The 20,718-nt window shown below is 38.0% G+C and overlaps 1 protein-coding gene across 2 annotated transcripts; it reads right to left on the bottom strand.

Annotated features, from left to right (window-relative positions):
* Positions 1-4,955: 4,955 nt before the first annotated feature.
* Positions 4,956-20,627, bottom strand: UBE2B (ubiquitin conjugating enzyme E2 B). Of its 2 annotated transcripts, XM_081303469.1 has the most exons (6): positions 20,467-20,624; positions 18,325-18,405; positions 15,711-15,736; positions 11,269-11,358; positions 8,716-8,804; positions 5,377-6,694 (listed from the first exon to the last, which is right to left on the bottom strand). In XM_081303469.1, exons 1-6 carry the CDS (start codon positions 20,508-20,510, stop codon positions 6,566-6,568), a joined length of 459 nt encoding a protein of 152 aa, XP_081159595.1. In that variant the 5' UTR covers positions 20,511-20,624; the 3' UTR covers positions 5,377-6,565. The 2 variants fall into 2 exon arrangements, with proteins under 2 accessions (XP_081159596.1, XP_081159595.1); XM_081303470.1 differs by lacking the exon at positions 11,269-11,358 and having other exon boundaries at positions 4,956-6,694; positions 20,467-20,627.
* Between the last annotated feature and the right edge of the window lie 91 nt (positions 20,628-20,718).

The raw sequence follows: 20,718 nt of genomic DNA, 5'->3' as shown, positions 1-20,718 counted from the left end.
AATCTCCTACCCAGTGAAGCACCACCCGGTTAAATCCCCAGTACTGCAAACAAAACGAGATTATCATTTAAACACAGAGGCTCTTGGAAATCAAGGAACTGAAAATAAAAATTAGACTATTGGCTCCTAATAAATTTGAGCTGATTTTTACCTAGACTTGGCATGTGAATCACAGCTTTTTCCTTTGACAGTGTTAAGACATGTATGCCTCTTCAGAATACAGCCCAGCTGGTCCCAGCCTCCATTCTACTTTCCCAGCCTTGTAGGCTAGTCAGTCAAAAAATTATTCTTAAATATGGCACTCCAACCTCATTTTCCCTGGCAAATGTCACTTAGGGTCCTGCTCTTCTTGGCCCTCCCCTGGTTTAATGAAGGGACAATTGGCAGTAAAGGCATCAACCTTGAGCTCTGTGGGCCTGGTGACTAAAGCTCTTGCATCCCTATGGAAGCTGGCATCAAAAAATCTCATCCTGGGGCTGGGGATGTGGCTCAAGCGGTAGCGCGCTCGCCTCGCATGCGTGCGGCCCGGGTTCGGGTTCCATCCTCAGCACCACATACCAACAAAGATGTTGTGTCCGCCGAGAACTAAAAAATAAATATTAAAAATTCTCTCTCTCTCCCCTCTCTCACTCTCTCTTAAAAAAAAAACAAAAAAAAACCCCTCATCCTCCTAAAGCTGTTGTTTTCCTTTCCCTTTGGCCATGTTCTAAGAATGCTGACCTATCCACAGTAGGTGTGTGCTGGGAGATACATTCTTCCTGTTGAGTTACTTTATTTCAGTATAAGAATCTGTAAAGTGGGGAGCCTCCAGTTTTATTTGGAAACTTCAGTGGAAAAACTCAAAAATGCTTGGCACTTTATGGGCTCTGACTGCCTCATTCCTGCCCTGGGTTCTCTCTGAGGCCACGCTGTGAGGATAGGAAAATTTCCTAACTCAGATTTACACAAAAGAAAACCCAAGTGCCTACAATCTCCTACTCAACCAAGTTCTGTCTCCAGAGATGCAAAAGGTGGATCTTTTCAGTTTCAGTTGTTGAGCAGGGCAAAACATGCAACTTGACACCCATTAGATACTAAGTGACCATGGCTAGTTGATGAATAGGAGTAGGCCATTAGCAATGTAGTAATAAATACCAGCCTGCTCTGGGGAGGGGACAGAAGCAAAACCACCGGTGGAAAAGGGTCACCAGATGGCAAATCTTGCCAAAGCTTGTAAGTGGCCACTGCAGATTCCACTCCCAGACATTATGTATCTTAGGATCCCTATACTTATGGATCTGGGGCCTGTGCCACCTGTGGGTGTGTTCCTTTCACTGCAAAGATGGCCCATGTTCCAATGATGGCTATGTGACAGGAGCTCTTCTATTTTTTTCATGTAAAACCAACTATGACTCATCATCCTGGCTACAATAGTTTCGCCTTAAACCAGCTGTTTGCAACATCTCAGGTTGTAAGATGACTCATGTCTCCTACCATTTTGTGTTTACCAAATTATCTTTCATGATTGTTCCTATTTTTGTAACAAAAAGCACATCTGCTATGTTAAGAAGTGTCCCTAGAAGGCTCAGAGCTTGGACCCTGAAGATCCTTTGCTATCCTTTAGGCCTGCAGTCCAGGCCTGTGCATGCAGATGGGCTATGAGGAAAGCAGTTCCCAATGTTCCTTTGGTATTTTTTTTTTTTTCCCTTAAGATACTGGGGATAGAACTCGGAGTCTCCTGCATTCTAGGCAGGTGCTCTAGCACTTGGCTATAATCCCTGCCCTTTTTATTTTGATATAGTCTCCCTAAATAGCTCAGGCTGGCTTCAAACTTGTGATCCTTCTGCTGGGATTATGGTGTGCACCACCAGTAATATTATGGATTCTCTTAAAATCTGATTCCTCATGCTCATTGTGGCCTCAAGCTGCACTGTATAGAACCACCAGCCTCTGTCAAAAAGCCAGTGGTTTAAGTGCTAATCAAAGCCAGGTGCAACTGTCAGGCCTCAGTGCTGCCCCTTTTCTTGCTGGCTGGTAAAGATCCTTTGTATCCATCCCTGGCATTGTCCCTATTCTAAAGGCATCCATCTATTTTGTGTCCCAGTAAGTCTCTACCTGAAACCACAGCTTTGTTTTCACGTGGGAACAGTCCCATACCCAAAGGCCACTGCAACATAGCAAGGCTTATAATTTAGCTTTTCTTTGGAGGTGATATTTCAAGCATGTGGTTAAAGTTGGTGACATGGGCTAGTCCCTAGGGTCCTCCCTATTCATTGCCCAGTACAGTTATCAGGCCAAGCCAAAGCATCTTTTCATATGGGAAGGGCAAAGTATCCTTCAGATTTGGAATAAGGTAATAGGTAAGCAGCTTCCTGTTCCTTGTTTTCTTTGTACTAGCACCAACCCCAAACCATAAAAATTTCCAACTCGGGTTTTCTAAGATGACTTTATATAGGGGCCAGCCAGAGCTGCAAGCCTCTCTGTGTTGGATGTTCTCTTCTTCCGGAGTGCTGCTGGTCCAGTTCAGCTGGTGGGCTGTGGTATTCTTGGCAGAAAATGTTGTTTGTAAAGGGGGAAGAGAAGAGGGCTACGTTATCCTTGGGGCTTTAGAGAGGAAACAGCCATAACCAACCCTTTGCTCTTAAGAGGTCTGCTTTAAGTGCTCTTATGTTTTCATTCTGGCAGCTTTCAAGACACAGTAGAGAAACTTCCCTGCATTCCAGGAAGAATGACTAAAGGGTTCACAATTCAGAGACAGTCTAGTCCCCTTTACATCAGTTTCTAACCCAGTGGCACTTTATTGATCAGTCTTCCAGGTAAGATTTATCTGAGATCAGCCAAATTTCCCTAAAGACTACATTAAGCATCTTTAAAAAAAAAATATTGTTTATGTGGTGCTGCTTGAAACTGAACCCAAGGCCTCCTACAAGCTAAAAAAAAAAAAAAAAAAAAAAAAAAAAAGCTCTACCACTGAGCTCTGTACATCTCCCAGCCCTGAAAACATTCTACTTATGACCACCTCTACATAGAGACATACACTAATCAGGCAAATGGTTATCTACTTTCTCTCAGGAGAGCACAATATTTGTTTTAGGTTCTCTTCCCAAACATCTTAATCCAGAAGTCACTGATAAAGATCCCTCATCCATCTATGAACAGAGGAAATGTTAAAGCCTCAAGAAAGTCCTGACAAAATTATTTTAAAGAAAATTTATTGAAAGAGTGGGCACACATGCTCATCTCTGTTTTTGTTCAAAGCATAGAGAAAAGAAAGTCAGGTGGGTGTGGTGGCCTATACCTGTAACCTAAGCTACTAGGGAGGATGAGGCAGGAGGATCTCAAATTTGAGGACAGCCTGGGTATCTTAGTGAGACCCTGTCACAAAACTTAAAGAATGGGAACCACATGCGGTAGTGTGCACCAGCTGCTAGGGTGCTGAAGCAAGAGGATCACAAATTCAAGGCCAGATTGGGTAACTTGGTGAGAACTTGTCTGAAAATGAAAGGACAGAGGATGTAGCTCAATGGCAGAGTGCTTGCCTAGCATGTGCAAAGCTCTGGATTCAACAAAAACACAAACAAAAAATTCCAAAGGACTAAGCGGGGCTGGGGGAGCAGGCAGCTCATTGGTGAACACTTGTTAAGTACGTGTGAATTCCTGGGATTGAACCTCAGCAACACATGCACAAAAAACATACTAAATGAATAAACAAGTAGGCAGGTACTATTCACGAAGTACAGAAAGAGTATACAGTACCTGTAATAGCTATATATATATATATATATATATATATATATATATATATATATGCTGAGGATTGAACCCAGGGTCTTGTGCATATGAGGTAAGCACTCTACCAATTGAGCCACATCTCCAGCCCCAAGATATTCATATCAATGGAATGATTTTGTTGGGAGTGGAAATTGGGTTTGAGATGTATCCTATAGACTCAAGGATATTTCCAGGAAGGGGGGGGGGAAATGTGGTTTATTGATACATCACAGTTCTTTATATCAGAGACAGGAGTGTGTCCCTATATCCACACTGTACTTATTTACATTGAAGAAGAAAAAAAAAGTGAAAAATGGCAGTCAAGAAGACCTCTTTTTTGGATAGATACAAGCCTGGGTATACCTCTAACTGAAATATTTCCACAAATTGGAATGAATATCTATGTCCAATGGAACATCCAAAAGTAAACTTGATTCCCTTAATACCCTTCAGGGATCATACAATTACTGGTTATAAGATTAGACTAGGTTTAAATCCCAGCTCTATCACTTACTAGCTGGTTGACTCTGAACAAGTCATGTCATTGCTTTTTTTTTTTTTTTTTTTTTTTGGTGCTGGGGATTGAACCTAGGGCCTTGTACCTTTCATGTACAAGGCAAGGACTCCACCCACTGAGCTATATCCCCAGCCCATGTCATCGCAACTCTTACCTAGTTTTCTCATCTGTAATATAATAGTACCCACCCTATAATTACCTTGAGTTTGAAATAATGTTAAAGTGCTTCCAATAGTGCTTTGCAGATTGTTCTCTGCTAGAAGTATTTGTTATCAAGGAATTGCATCACAAATGCATTTAAACCTTAACCCAACAATATAATTTTGTAACTAAATAGTTCTAGATCCTTGGATACCAAACATTTATGAAATTTACATAAGACTTTAAAAGTAAACACTTTCTGTATAACAGAACTTTACAAATTGAAGGTTCATACCTGGTACTTAATCAAAGAAATAGATAGGAATCTGTTCTAAGGCTGAAAGGAAAAAATCCAGGAATTACTAAGAGATGGAACCCTCCTCAGGGTTTTCTCCAAGTTATGCGAATTAGGCATGAGATTCATGTATGTGTTGAATTTAGCAGTCACAACTCACTGTCCTCCCTGCAAAAAGTAATTCTCTCTAAGTACTTGAAATGTTCCAGTTTTAACTTGGGCAAAGAAAAACAGGTTAAGGATAAAAATAGGTACTGAAGCAATATTCAGTAACATTTAATTGGGAATCACTGGAGTAAAGGTCTATAATTTGTTTTACAGCTAAACTACAGAAGCATTACACAATTAATAAAGACCATAGGGTACCTTTAAATAAAGCATCTCTTATTTTTGGCCATGATTCCAGTGAGTGAATTCCCATTTGTACCAAAGTTCTCTAAGACCATACACTTACTCCCAAATTTGCCAATAACTTTTAAAGGAAAACATCAGCACTTATCCATTCCAGTGTTAAACTTTGCTTAACGAATAGAGGCTGCAGATACTGCTATCCTGTAACCCAATCTTCCAATAGAGAAGTCGCTATTGGTTATTTCTATGAAACTGGTATGGACATGACAAAAAACTTTGGGGTCACTGAAATAGCTGTTTTAACTACTAGAGAGACTACACAGGTGGTTCAACAGAATTTACTTGTATATTTTCCATTTTCTATACTATTTGAAGGCATAGGATAGCTTTGAATTAGCTTTCTACAATACTGTGTTTTAAATTTATCCAGTAAACTAAGATGCAGTACAACTTTTATACAACTTAGAGGAGATTTTAAAGGAAAAAAGTCTCCACAAGAGAAAGCAACTCAGCAGGCCCTGGTGTTAAACATTTCCCAGAATAAACAGATAGGCAATTGCATTAAAAGGTAGTTTTCAAATATTTAAATTACACCAAGATTCCTTCCAAATATCTGTCTTTCTCAAACCAATGCAACCAATTCATTGCTAATACTGGGACATGAATTTTTGGTAAATGCTAATGCTTATGGTTTTACTTTCTTCATTAGTCAAAAACCTTTTGAAGTGCTACCAAGTAGCAGAAAAAGCTGCATCAGTTCTCTGCTCATGGTAGAGGACCAATTGTGAAATCACAGAAGGTATACAGTTTAACATTAAGTAATGCAAGAAACTGTAACAAGTGGCCTAAATACAGAGTTGGACACAATCAAACCAGTTATATCTAAAAATTACTCAACTGGAACTAATATAGGTACATTCAAAATAAAGTTGGAGATTATAATTGGTATTTAGAATCAAATTTGAAGAGTTTCTTGATAAAATAGAAATATTCTTTTGAAATTGGAAATGAAACTATCAATTGATGGAAAGCTAGAGACTTATTAACCCCTCCTACACAGATAAGGAAATAAGTGACAAAGTCTCTTGCACTGAAGTTATGTATTTTAACAGCTTTACATGTAATATTCATATATAAAAAACTTTTAAGTGCTTTTCTCCAATTTAAAAATCTAAAGAATTCAAAAATAAGGCATTCAATATTTGAAAAAAGTACAGATTTACAAAATGTGTATATTCTGTCATGAAAACTCCACACCAACATTATACACTTGGAAAAAAATACAAACAGGATATATTACAAATTTATGCAGCAATAACTTAGTTCACACCATGCAATAAAAAGTACATTAATCAAGATACACAAGCTTTTGTAGGTTCTAAACTGAAGGAATTTTTACTTTTTTTCTGCAGAATCCTTAAAACCTGTGGCACTTAAAATTTGTTAGCCTTTCTACTGGGAGGTAAATTATACACAACAATGATGAAAAAGATTAACAGACCAGTTGTCTATTATGAATCATTCCAGCTTTGTTCAACAATGGCCGAAACTCTTTTTTCATATTCTCGTTTGTTTTCCTGATAAAGCTGTGCTGCCTGGCTATTAGCTGGACTATTTGGATTCGGTTCATCCAGCAGAGACTGGAAAGAAAAAGAAGAAAAAATAGATTTGCACTGTCATTCTTTCAACTAACAAGGTTTAAATATGGAATATATGAAAATTATAAAAATAAATAAAATAAAGATATTGTGTCCATCTACAACTAAAAAAATATTAAAAGAACTTAGGCTTCTAAAACACAATTCTAAATTGCCTTCAGACCATTAATTTCAAGGAAATCAGAAAAAAAAATATTCTTTAGTATATTTAGATTTTCATTAGCCAAGAAATAGGCAGCTTAATTTGGTTAAGATATGATACTTATAAATGCTTTAGTAAACAATATTTTCAAAAGTTAAATTTTCCAGACACAGTGGTGCATGCCTGTAGTCCCAATGACTAAAGAGGCTGAGGCAGGAGGATCACAAGTTTGAGGCCACCCTCAGCAACTTAGCAAGGCCCTAGGCAACTAAGCGAGAACCTGTCTTAAAATAAGGGCTTGGGGGTCTGGCTCAGTGGTTAAGTGCCTCTGGATTCAATCCCTGGTCCCAAAAGATAAAACTATGTTAGTAGTGCTGGGGATTAAACCAGGGCCTCACAGGTTAGGCAATTACTTCTATCACTGTTACATCCCTAGATCTAAACCCCATTCATCCCCAGCCCTTTTTATTTTTTAAATTTTGAAACTGAGTCTTACTAAATTGCTGAAACTGGTCTAGAACTTGTAATCCTTCTTTCTCAGCCTACTGAGTTACTGGGATTATAGGCATTTGCCACCTTACCCGGCTAAGGGGGTGTATCTTTATTCTTTTGATAAACAAAACATATACATTTAGCAGTAAGAGAACAAAATAGATGATATGACTAGAATTAAGTTAAAGTGATATAGAAAAAGTTTTATAAAGGTCACAAACCAAAATGTTATTTTTGCTCCTCTCAAAAACTGCTTTTCAAGGTCAACTCTGAACTCGGCCAGATTGCTCTGGCAAATGGTTACACTCAGTTTTATTTATTAATTTTTAAAATTTTATTATTTTTTTAATACTTATTTTTTAGTTTTCGGCAGACACATCTTTATTTGTATGTGGTGCTGAGGATCGAACCCGGGCAGCAAGCATGCCAGGCAAGCGGCGCTACTGCTTGAGCCACACCCCCAGCCCCTCATTTTTAATTATTATTATTTTTTTAAAACTGGGGATTGAATCCAGAAGTGCTTTACCACTGAACTACATCCCAGCTCCTTTTTACTATTATTTTTTATTTCGAGACAGGGTCTTGTTAAGTTGCTTAGAACTTCACTAAGTTGAAGTTGGCCTCAAACTTGTGATCCTCCTGCCTCAGCCTCCCAAGTCACTGGGATTACAGGTATGCCACAGCATCTAGTTGATTTTTAATTTTATTAGAATTTCTTGCACAATATACTCAATGTTTCTCTGCACTTTTTCTTAAGGTTCTTAGGGTTTTCTAAACAGTTATCTTTATATTTCTCTCCAAGATTTTCTTCACAATCTCTGCTGTGCTACATAAGAGTAAGTTTGACCTATGAGAACACATTAAGAAATGGATTGTGAAAGTTCTAAAAACACAAACTAATAAGTAACTCATGGAAAACATAAGGAACTTCAACAAATTATAAACTGTGTAAAGAACTTCAACAAATTAAAAAGAAAAGAAATGGATTGTGGGCTGGATTTCATATGGTTAACGAATAAAAAAAGTAAGCCAGGTACATAGGAGCACACCTTTAATCCCAGCTATTTGGGAGGCTGAGGCAGGAGGATCACAATTTCAAGGCCAACCTGTGCAACTTAGACCTCATCTCAAACAATAAAAGGGCCGGGAAGGCAGCTCACCTGGATTAAACTGACATGTAATAGCACCCCTGGGTTCAATTCTAAAAACAAAAACAAAGAGCAGAGCAGTCAGGTGAAAATCATGGGCTTCTACTTGAGCTCTGCCATTAGTTACCAGGTGCTGGTAGGTAAGTTTGTTCACCTGTCCTAAAGGAGCTGACTGTATCCCACAGTACACTGAAAAATGATATATTGTAACACACTCTTACCTGAATTGATGTTAAGATAGAAGATACATCATATGTTGGACTCCATCGATTCTGAAGGATATCTAAACATATGCTGCCATCAGCATAAACTGCAAAGACAACACTAAAATTAGTTATATGTTAACTTTGCCTATCTGTTAAGAGAAGTCCTTACCACAAACAGGATACTTGGCCCAGTTAATTTAAAAAAAGACATATCTACTCTGTTTACTATGTAGGAAGATATAAAACATTTATAAGATTACATGTCAAAATACAAGCAGCAGGTATCTGTAAATTAAATCATGAATAATCATATTTTCTTGTCTTTATGATTTATTTTTAGAACAAGTACATGCTTGTGATGATACAAAAATGCAAGTGATGAACCTGATTACATGTCTTAAACATTTTGGATGCTTTTCTTCCCTCTAGAATCAATTATATGAAAATACAAGTGATGAACACAAATTTTTACCTACTTGGGAGACTATGTACTTGGAGGATAAATTTTTTTGAAGACCACACTTAATACTGCCATTTTTCAGAGCACTAACCTAGGCTGTCTTCCTTCCTAACCATTACTGAAATATAACTAGATGATGCTAACCACTCCTTGGCCTTAGTTACTGTCCAAGTGCTCAAGTGCTCCCAAATGTTAGCTTTGGCCGAGATCTCCCTCTCTCAGCTTCAAAACAACACAGTCAACTGCTTGCTGTTTACCACAGAAGCATCAAACTCAGCAACTTCAAAGCAAAAAAACCCAAAAAACCAAACCAAACAAAAAAAAACTACAAGATGATTTTAAAGTTTTGAACTAGTAACTATTTTTGAGAAGTAATCCAGAAGTCAGTTAGAACCCAAGCATCCATCAATTGATGAACGGATAAAATGCTTATGCAATGTCTTCATGTCAGGTCTAGAAAAAAGAAAACAAAATGACCATGGCAATGATGGCATAACTCTGTGATTATACTAAAACCCACCATACGGTATATATAGTTTAAATGAGTGAATGGCATGGGTGTGTAAATTATATTTCTTTCTTTTTTGGTGCTGTAGGGTAGGGTGCTGTGGACTGAACTCAGGGCCTTGCACATGTAGGCAAGTGCTCTACCACCAAGCTACACACCACCCAGCCATGTACGTTATATTTCAATAAATGTTTTTTAAAAAGTGAAACCATCCTATGAATATGTAGGGATGAGAACACCAAATACATTGTTTTACCCAAAACTTGCTTAAGTTGATAATTCTCCATTCACATATCGCCCCCCAACCCCCAATTCTAGCCTTTTCCAGTTTTATTTAAAGGCCTTTGATTTGTTTGGGTTGATTCAATACCAACTTTAAGCCAAATAAAAACACAGTGGAATAAATGATAAATGACTTAAAAATTTTCCCAAAACAGAAAATAAAAATCAAGTGTATCTTGGCAAAAAAGAAAGGCAAACTAGAAGGAAAAAGCAACTTCAACTTTATAGCTTCAAAATGCCAAATGCTGTACAAACTGAGTATCCCTAAATTTGAAATGCTTGAGGCATTGTTTCAGATTTTGTAATATGTGTGTGTGTGTGTGTGTGTGTGTGTGTATAGATAGATAGATATAGATGTAGAAATATCTTGGGATAGAACTTAATTTCTTTCTTTGGAGTAAGGATTTGAACTCATGGGTGCTTTACCACTGAGCCATATCCCCAGCCCTTTTATTTTGAGAGGGTCTCACTGAGTTGATTTTTATTTTCTGTTTTGGGAAAATTTTTTATTTTATTTTGAGACGAGGTCTCACTAAATTGTTAAGGCTGACATAGAATTTATAATCCTCCTGACTCAGCTTCACAAACCCCTGGGATTACTGCACGAACCCCTGGGCCCAGTTCAAGTTTGTATTTTTTAAAAGCTAGATTTTAGATGAAAAAGTTTGGTATTGTTCACAGTTCTACAAATACCTATTACTTTTCTTTCAAAAGTTATTAAAACAAGCCAGGTGCAGTGAAGCATGCCTGTAATCCCAGCAACTGGAGAGGCTGAGGTAGGAGGACTGCAAGTTTGAGGCCAGTCTCAGCAAGTTAGTGAAGCCCTAAGCAATTTAATGAGACCCTGTCTCAAAAATAAAAAGGCCTGGGGATGTAGCTCAGCGTTAAAGTACCTCTGGGTTAAATCTCTAGTACCCCACCCCCAGAAGTTATTAAAACAAAAAAATTTTTTCCAGGTGTGGTGGTACATGCCTGTAATCCCAGTCACAAAGGAGGCTGAGGCAGGAGTATTGAAAGCTCACAGTCTGCCCAGGCAACTTAGTAAGACCCTGTCTCAAAATAAAAAGAGGTTTGGGATGTGACTCAGTGGTAGAGTACCCCTGGACACTGGATTATCCTCAGTACCACAAACAAAAAAGACAACAAAGAAAAAAAATACCTCAAATTTGGAAGCTTGATAGAATCCAGCTACAACAATGTAGCTAAGATGGACATCTACCAGTAGGCCCTAATTGAGAGAAGTAAGGGACAAGACCTAAAAGGAGGAAAAGAAGCTCCTACCCCAATCATTTGTGAAGTGTAATAAATGGCTACTTACCATTTGGATGAAACATTTTGGATAAAAACCTAACAGTTGGTGGTTTATTTGGATATTCTTCAGAAAATTCTATTACTAGTTTAAAAGTACCTAGATAGAAAACAAACCAAAATAATTAAAGAGAAACACAACTTTTAAGTTTATTAATTCTCAAACCCATACTGGCGTTTGCACAACCACACAAAAATTTTCTATGTGAACTCTGGCACAGCATACAAAAAATACTAACGTACCTCTATTTATGTTAGACTGGTAACATGCAACATTGGCAAGCACTCGGGGAATAAGCACTTTATGTTTATTCCCAATGCTATTGGCAGATATGTATAATTTTTTTTTTTTTTTAAAGACAACTGGTTCCTAGCTACCAAGATTTAAAATGTACTTGAAGAACTACATATAGTTTATCATAGCTTAGAAGGGGAAGATCAAAGATTCTGAGAGCGGCTGACTACCACATGGCAAAAGACCCACATTAGGTATGGGCGCTAGTATGAAAAGTTCTTTCCACAATACCAATCCCTTCATTTGAATATACCAAGAACCATTAAGCTTTTGTGTAAATGCCTACTGTAGGTATTTTGGTCAGTCTAAATCAGTATTTAATGGTGAACAGAGACAGGCATTTAAAAAAATTATCCATTTGTTACAAAGTCAACACATTCAGAGTACATAAAGGACCTTCAACTCTAGTTCTAAGAAATAGCCACTATCAATGGTTTTGTGTTTGCCTTTCTAGACTTCTTTTGTGCTTTTTATCTAGAGTCCTTTCATTTAGAGGAACATGTGTAAAGGCCAAAGAAGCCCTCTAACTACAGCTCATTAGACATACTCAGTAAGCTAAACTTATTAATGACGTAAACAAAACTTTAAATCATTGCAGTTGTTTCTGCAAGTCTTTCCTTATTCCACCAATGCAATTAAAATAACACGCTTTTCTAATGCTAAATTCTAAGTTCCTCGCTCTAATGTCCAAAGTTAGAGGTTCATTTTTAGTAAAATATATTGTACCTCCACTGGTCATACATTTAGAATATAATCTCTACCTTTTTACATTGTTGTCTGAAAATTTTGGATCAAGGAGGCCAAATATACAAGCATTAAATGTAATTATTTCATATTTGTATACATATTAATGTAACAGAGGTATTTCGCATATGCTAGTAAGTACATGTTATACTGAGTTATATGTAAAAGATAACATTTTAATTATATAGCTGTACAATTTAAAATTTCAGGCAAATATAAAACAGCTATATTTAACTTTCTGATCTCAGAACCACTTAATACTCTTAGTCCCACCACTGCCAAGAAGTGGACATGAAACAGGAAGAAGTATGCAAAAAGTTACCATTTTGTAGTTATCTCACCACAGAGAAAAATAATTAAAAAGTGATGAGGTTTGATATGTGGAAGATAGAGAAAAAAGCTAAAAAAGGGGAGGAGAAGGAAGGAGGAGCGCAGGAAGAGGAAGTTATGGGGGAATGAAATTGACCAAATTATGTTATATGCATACACAAACATGTCACAATGGGCCCTAGCCATAATTATAGATATAATTATAATTCACCAATAAAACATTAAGAAAGATGAGGTTTGAGTATTATCACTTTCTAAAATCTTTGCTTTTAAATGTAATTTGGGGTGGGGGTAGGTACCGAGGATTGAACTCAGGCACTCAACCACTGAGCCACATCCCCAGCCCTATTTGTATTTTATTTAAAGAAAGGGTCTCAATGAATTGCTTAACACCTTGCTTTTGCTTAGGCTGGCTTTGAACTCGAAATCTTCCTGCCTCGACCTCCCAAGCCATTGGGATTACAGGCATGTGTCACTGTGCCCAGCTTTCAGATGTAATCCAACTTTAAAATAAATGCTCTTTAGTAACCAGCTTGAAAAACTTTCTGAAATTTAAATAATTAGCTCTCATCAATTAGTACAGGCTGCTTCCACCAAATCACTGATTATACCTATTGATATTTGTTGTATTAAAAATCACAACTTAGGGTTGGGGCTGTGGCTCAAGAGTAGAGCACTTGCCTAGCAAGTGCAAGGCCCTAGTCCGTTCCTCAGCACCACATAAAAATAAATAAATAAAATAAAGGAATTGTGTCCAACTACATCTAAAAAATGAATATACAGAAAAAAAATCACAACTTGGAAAATCTTCAAACATCTACTAACTAATTAAACTGTAAAGCCACCACACAGCAACCCAGGTAGTGTATTTAACAAAACGTTAATGAGAAGCATAGCACTATTTTATTATTTTTACAATCCTCTTTAATGATTGGCTTCACAGAAGACAGTTGGACTTCCTTATCTGCTTCTGTACTCAATCTGTTACAATATGTTGTTTTGGTTGAAGTATAGTACATGAAGAAAATCCTTTCTCACACAAATATGTGAGCAAAAAAGGATTACTTTCATGACTTTTATAGATAACTGTATTCTTTTTTGATATTACACAAAAGAAATGGTGATTAAAAAAATTTCTTGTAAAGTACAAACTGAAAGCCTAATTCAGCAAACTTTTCTTACTCAGTAACATTAAAATATGTTGTAATCTGCACAAATTTTACTTATTTGCTGTTAGTGGCAATTGAATCTGAGGCCTTGTGCATGCCAAGCATGTATTCTACCATTGAGGTACAACCCCAGACACAATACCCGGACCCAGATGCATAAATCTTTTACCAATCCACAATTCTATAAAAATCACAACAACTGGAAAATACTGATCCATTCAAGTTATATGGATCATCCAGTTTATAAACTATTCAAAAAAATCACATTACTTAATAATCACCTATTATTCTCATCATAAAAGTCTTTAAACATTTGGAAACCATCATTTTACTATCAGTAACACATATCTTCAATTGCTTTCCTTAACCTATCAACCTACTTAGGGCACTTTTGAGAATACATATGCCATATATTGAAACTTGAATAACCACAGTCTTGTCAGTTATTTTCTGGTGTTGATGATCAAAAGCAGGGTCTCATGCCTGCTAGACAAGTGCTCTACCAATAAGCTATATCAGCAGCCCTGTCAGTCATTCAAGTAAAAAATGTTCCATGAAAAAACAAAACCAAAAACAAACCAGTAGCTCAAGTTGCAACTCGACTGCAGAAGTGTTTGTCTTCCAGACAAACACAATAGTTTGGTATGTAGAGAAAGTGCTTTATTCATAATTCTTACTTCATCACACAGAATTTTTTTAAAGCACCAGGGATTGAACCCAGGAGCCACACTTAACCACTCAGCCACATCCCCAGTCCTTTTGATTTTTTTATTTTGAGGGCTGGCCTCAAACTTGTGATCCTCCTCAGTCTCCCAAATTACTGGGATTACATGTGTCCAATGCCATGCCTAGCCCACAAAGAATACACTGGTGAGAATTTAATACTAATAACTTCGGCAGTTTCATCATTTTATTTTATTTAATACTGGGACTGAAAATAGTTGCACTGAGTGACATCCAAGCCCTTTTTATTTTTTAAGTTTTGAGACAGGGTCCTGCTAAATTGCCCAGGCTGGCTTCAAACTTGAAATCCTCCTGCCTCAGTCTCTTGAGTCACTGGGATTATAGGCGTGTGCCACTGTGCCCACCTAAGACATTTAAGTACCTCCTTTAATTCTTTACCTTACCTAGAAATAATTGCTAACAATAGTGTGGTTCATATGTTCTAAGACACATGTGTTTAGTAAAAATGGGATGTTACAACATATTCTGCAACTTTTTTTGCCTACTCAGACATATGTCCAGATCTACCTTATTCTTTAACTGGTACATAACTTCCAGAGTCCATATACATCATCATTTGCTTAACCATTTCCCCTACCAGGCATTGAGGTTATCTCCTTACAAATAGTTTTGCGGTCAGTATTCCTGTACAAATACCCTTGATGGATTAATTATGAATTAATAAATATATTTAAAATGGCATGCTATAATTAGTGAAAATCGTGTCTGGTTAAAATCAATTTGATAAACTCAAGTATATACACATATTAGAACTGGTTTTCCATTTTCCTGGCTCATGGTGAAAAAATCCAATTTGAGATGAAAAATTTCAGCTCAACCAGCTATAAATATTAGATAGCAAAATAAAACAAAACATAATTTCCCTCAGGGACCTCTTTATCATGCTACAAGATCACCTAAAATAAACTGTTCGCAACATAGACTATGCCACTTATGCTTTCAGTTCTACAGGCAGATAACAAAGTAGCAGAAGGAACTGGCAATGGAGGTAGGTATACAAGCTGATATATGAAGAAAGTCCCTTGTAAACTATAATTTCACAGTAGCTTTATTCAGTTAACTTGGTTTATTAACAATAGAATGTGACTTCAAGTAGATACATTGGTGTTACAATTTCTTACTAGAAAAGTACCCTTTTTAATAGTATAGAAAACAATAAGAATGACTTACCATCTTCAAAGGGTGTCCCTTCTGGTCTGAAAACAAGAAGATTTCTGGTTAAAAGATGTTTTTTAACATTGCTTTTCCCTGATCTTCAAGAATGAAAAAGATAAAACTCCAACAGAAAGAGGGGCTCATTTTTATTTTTTTTGTGATGTTTTAAAGATATGGTGGAGTTTGATATCACCTTAGCCTTGGATTTTCATTGAAAGAAGCATAATAATTTAAACTTTCTACTTTTCCTTTTAGAGTGGTTTTATGAAAACAAAACTTGTCCATGATTTCAGCACAAAACCAAATCAGCTTATGAATATTATGTATTCTTTTTTTATTTTTTTGGAGTACTACAGATTGAACCCAGGTGCTCTAAACTGAGCTACATTCCCCAGTCCTTTTTATTTTGAGACAGGGTCTTGTTAAGGTGCCCAGGCTGGCCCCGAACCTGTGATACCCGAACCTTGGCCTACTGAATGGCTGGGATTATAGGTGTGCAGCATTGTGCCCAGTTCCTTTTATATTTTAAGAAAGGATTTCTGTAAGTGTCCCAAGCTGGCCTCAAACTTGCAATATTCTTTTTCAACCTTCTGTGTGGCTGAGATCACAGGCGTGTACCACAATGCCCAACTAAATGTGTAATCTTAACAGAAAGAGTAATCTTTTCACTTTATAGCTTTTAAGATGGAAATTAATAACCTTTAAGGAAATTACGACACCAAGCCAAATTTGGCTTTCTAAATCAACAATAGCTCTTGTTCAGGTAAACAAAGCTGGCATCACAAAAATCACCAGATTCTTATGCTCAGATGCTCAGAGCTAGAACATTATTATTTTTTTTTCTTTTTTGGTGGTACTGGGAATTGAACACAGGGTGCCCTACTACTGAGCCACACCCTCAGCCCTTTAAGTTGCCAAGGCTGCTGGTCTCAAACTTGAGATCCTCTTGACTCAGTCTCCAGAGTCACTGGGATAGGAGCATGCACCACCATATCCATCCTATGCTCAGATCTCTTCCTTGCCTCCATATCCACATTTAATCTTTCTTAGAGAGCAGCGTGCAGTTTATCACTTGCAAGACACATTCAAAATTTCAAAGAAGCAGAGTAACAGCCTGAATGTAATAGAATCACTTTATTCTAGAAGGATGAATTTCACTCTTTTCCCACTAGTTTTTAAATGTACTTTTGTGTGGTGCTAGAGATTGAACCCAGGGTCTTGTAAATGCGAGACAAGCACTCTACCAACTGAACTATATCCCCAGCCCTTAAATGTACACTCTTATAGCCAAGTCTGTGCTAATAATTGTTTATGAAAAATATTCTTTTGCATTTTAGTTGAAAACCCTAGTTTTAAGAGTGAAAGAAAAACAGATTTCTAAGGAGAAAAAAGGCATTGAAAATTTTAAATCAAAAAGCATATTCGGGGTTGGGTTGTGGCGTAAGCATGCATGAAGCACTGGGTTTGATCCTCAGCACATAGAAATAAAATGAGGGTATTGTGTCCACCTACAACTAGGAATAAATATTTAAAAAAAAAAACATGTGGCTAGATGTGGTGGCACATACCTGAAATCCCACTGACTCGGGAGGCCGAGACAAGAGAATCACAAGTTCAAAGCAGTCTGGGCAACTCAGAGAGACCCTATCTCAAAATTAAAAATAAAAGGGCCGGGGCTACAGCTCAGTAGTAAAGTGCCCCAGGGTTCAATTCCCAATACCAAAATTAAAAAAAAAAAAGTTGAATATATCATCTGTCCCAGCAAGGTGGTACATAAATTTGAGGCCAGCCTCAGACTCTGCAAGATCCTGTCTCAAAATGAAAAAATAAAAAGGATTTGCGATGTAGCTCAGTGTTGGATTAAGTCCCTAGCACCAAGAGGGGGGAGGCAGATGTGCAATACGTATAAAACATATACTGGGTAGAGAGTAGTTCACTTTATATAAAATGGCTTCATTCAGTTATTTCACACTGGGCTGTGAAATTTTCCTATTAAATTCTTGCCACAGTGAAAGTTCTCAGTATTTTTGGTTCTGAGCCTTTTTAAAGCTCCAACAACAGAATGATCATAAACATCTGCACAGCACATTTTATAAAAAATAATCTTTTTCTTCTCCTTTATTATTCCATTCTACTTTGTTCCAAACAGTATTTTTTGCCAATCACCTAAAGGAATTATAAAACTAAATGTAGCTGGGTGCAGTGGTGTGCATCTGTTGTCCCAGCTACTTGGGAGGCTGACACAGGAGAGTCGCTAAGGCCCAGGAGTTCTAGGGCAGCCTGAGTAACACATTAAGACCCTTCACAACAAAACCAACCAAAATAAAATATAAGAACACCAAAGAGTAAAAAAATTGTATATACCTGCCCAACCTCATTAAAATGTTTCTTTGGGCTGGGGGTGTAGCTTGTGATAATAGCAAGTGCCAGCATGTGCTAAGGCCCAGGACTCAATATTCAGTATCTCAAAATGAATAAAAAGTAAAAATTTTCCCAATTTATATTGCAGTTTCAGCTCTTATTAAGGTCCCTGATTATATGTCAATCTCCTTTCCTAGATAATTGTTACATATTCACTTTTCTTAAAGATTCATCACACACCTCTTATTTGGTAAATCTTTCAACTCACCCAAATATAACTGCATTCCACTGCATGATGTTGTTTTCAGATGGTGCACCACTGACACCCACAGGTGGGTCCTCTTGCAATCTAGAAATCCAGGGTGATAATTTTCAAAGTTGAACACTGAGGTCACCAAGGAGGCCAAGCGGAACACCTACTAACTCTATACCAGTAATTTTGAGACACAAACTAACTAAATCCATTTCCTTGTTATGGTGCTGAACAGGAACAAACCATAAGAATTATATCAACCAAGTATACACATTTATTAAATAACTCTTCAAATTATCTGTAAACTTGAAGTGCTTAAGAACCATGTCTCTTCAAATAAAAAGATTAAGATTATTTTCTCTTCAAGAATTGATGTGTACAGTATGACTGTCCCCTTGAACCAAAAATAACTATTTAAAACCTCAATAGCAAAAAATATTTTTACGGAACCATCAATATGCAAAAACTGTGTGTCCTAATCACAGCTGCTGGTGCAAACTGCTACCAAAAAAAAAAAAAAAAAAAAAAAAAAAGGCACGCAAACCTTTGTGTATACCCTAATGACTAAAACCACATTCAATTTAATTAGAAAACTGTTTTAGATAGGAATTTTACTTCATCTCCTTTAGTTCCCACAACAATGGCTTTTAAAAGTAATCAGAAGTTTCAGGTATTCCAGGGGTCTCTATTTTAAAGGCTCTGCACTAATGCCAAATCAACCTCTCAGACCAGGAGATTCAAGACAAAGCTTCCAACAGTTGTCACAGTCAAATTCTTGTAACCTGAAGACCCTTGAAAAACTACCAGAGGTGCCAGGCGGTCAACTCAGAATTAAGCAAAGAATTGCAATAATGAACAAGAGAATGTGGACATAAACTGGAAGTTTTATCTGAATTTCAGTCATGGGAGTTAATCAAACCTATTGATTTCAAGACGATTTTTTTCACCATTTAAAGACCTCAACAAAAAACCTATTATATAAATATATATAGCCATTTTCACCTGGCAAAATACTTTGCAATTAGTCTACACAAAAATGGTACTGTTTTGTTAACCTCAGGTAAATTAACCTACGATGAACAGAAGCTTTGGAGGAAACTACGGCTTGAGGCCTAAACTTAAGTGGTTAAAAGAAGCCACTAATGAATTAAATGCCTGTTAGCCAAGGCCCAAAACAATGGCTTCCAAAAGCCACACAAAATAATGGCGAAGTTAAGAGATTACTTCCTGAGCGGCAAATCTAAGTTTTATATTTATCTCAACCAGGGTTAATGTCCCCAGCAAAAAAAAAAAAAACAAAAAAAAAAACACCTTAACGCTAAATTTCTGAACCATTTTGTTTCTGTACTCGTAAATATTAAACAGAAGGTAAACTGAAAAAAAAAAGTTACTTCCTCCTTTAACCCCCACACCGCCTAACAAAACCTTACTTTACAAAAGAAGACCCAGGAGTATCAGGTTAGCGCCAGTATGAAGGAAGGTATTTTTCCAGACGGGAGGCTATAGATAGGGCTTTATTCACCAGCCAGAGCCGAGTTCCAGAAAGCACTGGCAGCCCGAGGCCCGTGTCTCCAGGCCAGCTCTCAAGGTCCTTTCAAGCGGACGTGAGTAGAGTCGGGTTTCGGGGGTTGGGTTAATCACCTCCGGACCTCTCACAGTATACCCCACCCTCAACTGAAGACCGAGAGAGCGCGGGGGGATGGGGGTCGCCCCAATACTGTTCCAAAGAGGAGGAGACCAGAGGCCTTGAAACAAAGCTGACTGCAGCAGGCGAGGCCCAGGCGGCCTGCAAGAGCTCACTTTCAGGGGCAGGGAGGGGGCGCTACAGAGTGCAGGGGTGGGAGACAAGGTTTGAGCGCTTGGGAGAGACGTCCGGCATCTGATCTAAGTGGACAGTAGAGACCCCTAGGCAAGCTCATCGCCTCCTTTTTACTTTTTTTTAGGGAGGGGGTGAAGGGTAGTAGTATCGATATCTTTACCCTGCCAGAGTGAGCAACAAGAATGACGGAGTGGGAGCCGAGACTACGACTGGGCTTCCGTCGGTCCCCCTGGGCCCACTGGTAGTCCCTTTAGGGTTGTAAGGGGAAAATGTCCGGGATCCCCGCCCTGCAGACCCGCAGCTTTGGGGGTCATCTCGGTGAGGGAGAAGGCCCTTACCGCTTGAAATCCCGCATGAGCCTCCTCCGGGCCGGGGTCGACATGCTCCCCAGCTGCCCCGCAGTCAGTCTGAAAGAAAAGAGTCCCGCGCAGCCCCCCCACCCCCCGGCGCAGCGGCCGAATCACTATGGGTCACCACCGCCGCCGCCGAGACTGCACAAACAACCCTGCAATGACGTCTCCCTCCGCCGCCTCCAGATCCCTCCGCCCTCCGCCGGTACCACAGAGCAAGGAGTGGGGGAGAAGGGGGCG

This window comes from Spermophilus citellus, assembly GCF_964194105.1.
Source record: "Spermophilus citellus genome assembly, chromosome: 1".
Taxonomy (NCBI): domain Eukaryota; kingdom Metazoa; phylum Chordata; class Mammalia; order Rodentia; family Sciuridae; genus Spermophilus; species Spermophilus citellus.
The sequence above is the reverse complement of the archived record's forward strand: the minus strand, read 5'-3'. Positions and strand labels throughout refer to the sequence as shown.

What these genes read in the sequence shown, in the direction of transcription:
- UBE2B (XM_081303469.1), bottom strand. Translation starts at nt 20,510, where the DNA reads ATGTCGACCCCGGCCCGGAGGAGGCTCATGCGGGATTTCAAGCG. An exon ending in TGGAATGCAGTTATATTTGG is followed by an intron (nt 15,737 to 18,324) that starts GTGAGTTGAAAG and finishes TCTTGTTTTCAG; the next exon opens with ACCAGAAGGGACACCCTTTG. An exon ending in CAAAATGTTTCATCCAAATG is followed by an intron (nt 8,805 to 11,268) that starts GTAAGTAGCCAT and finishes TTGTCTTTGCAG; the next exon opens with TTTATGCTGATGGCAGCATA.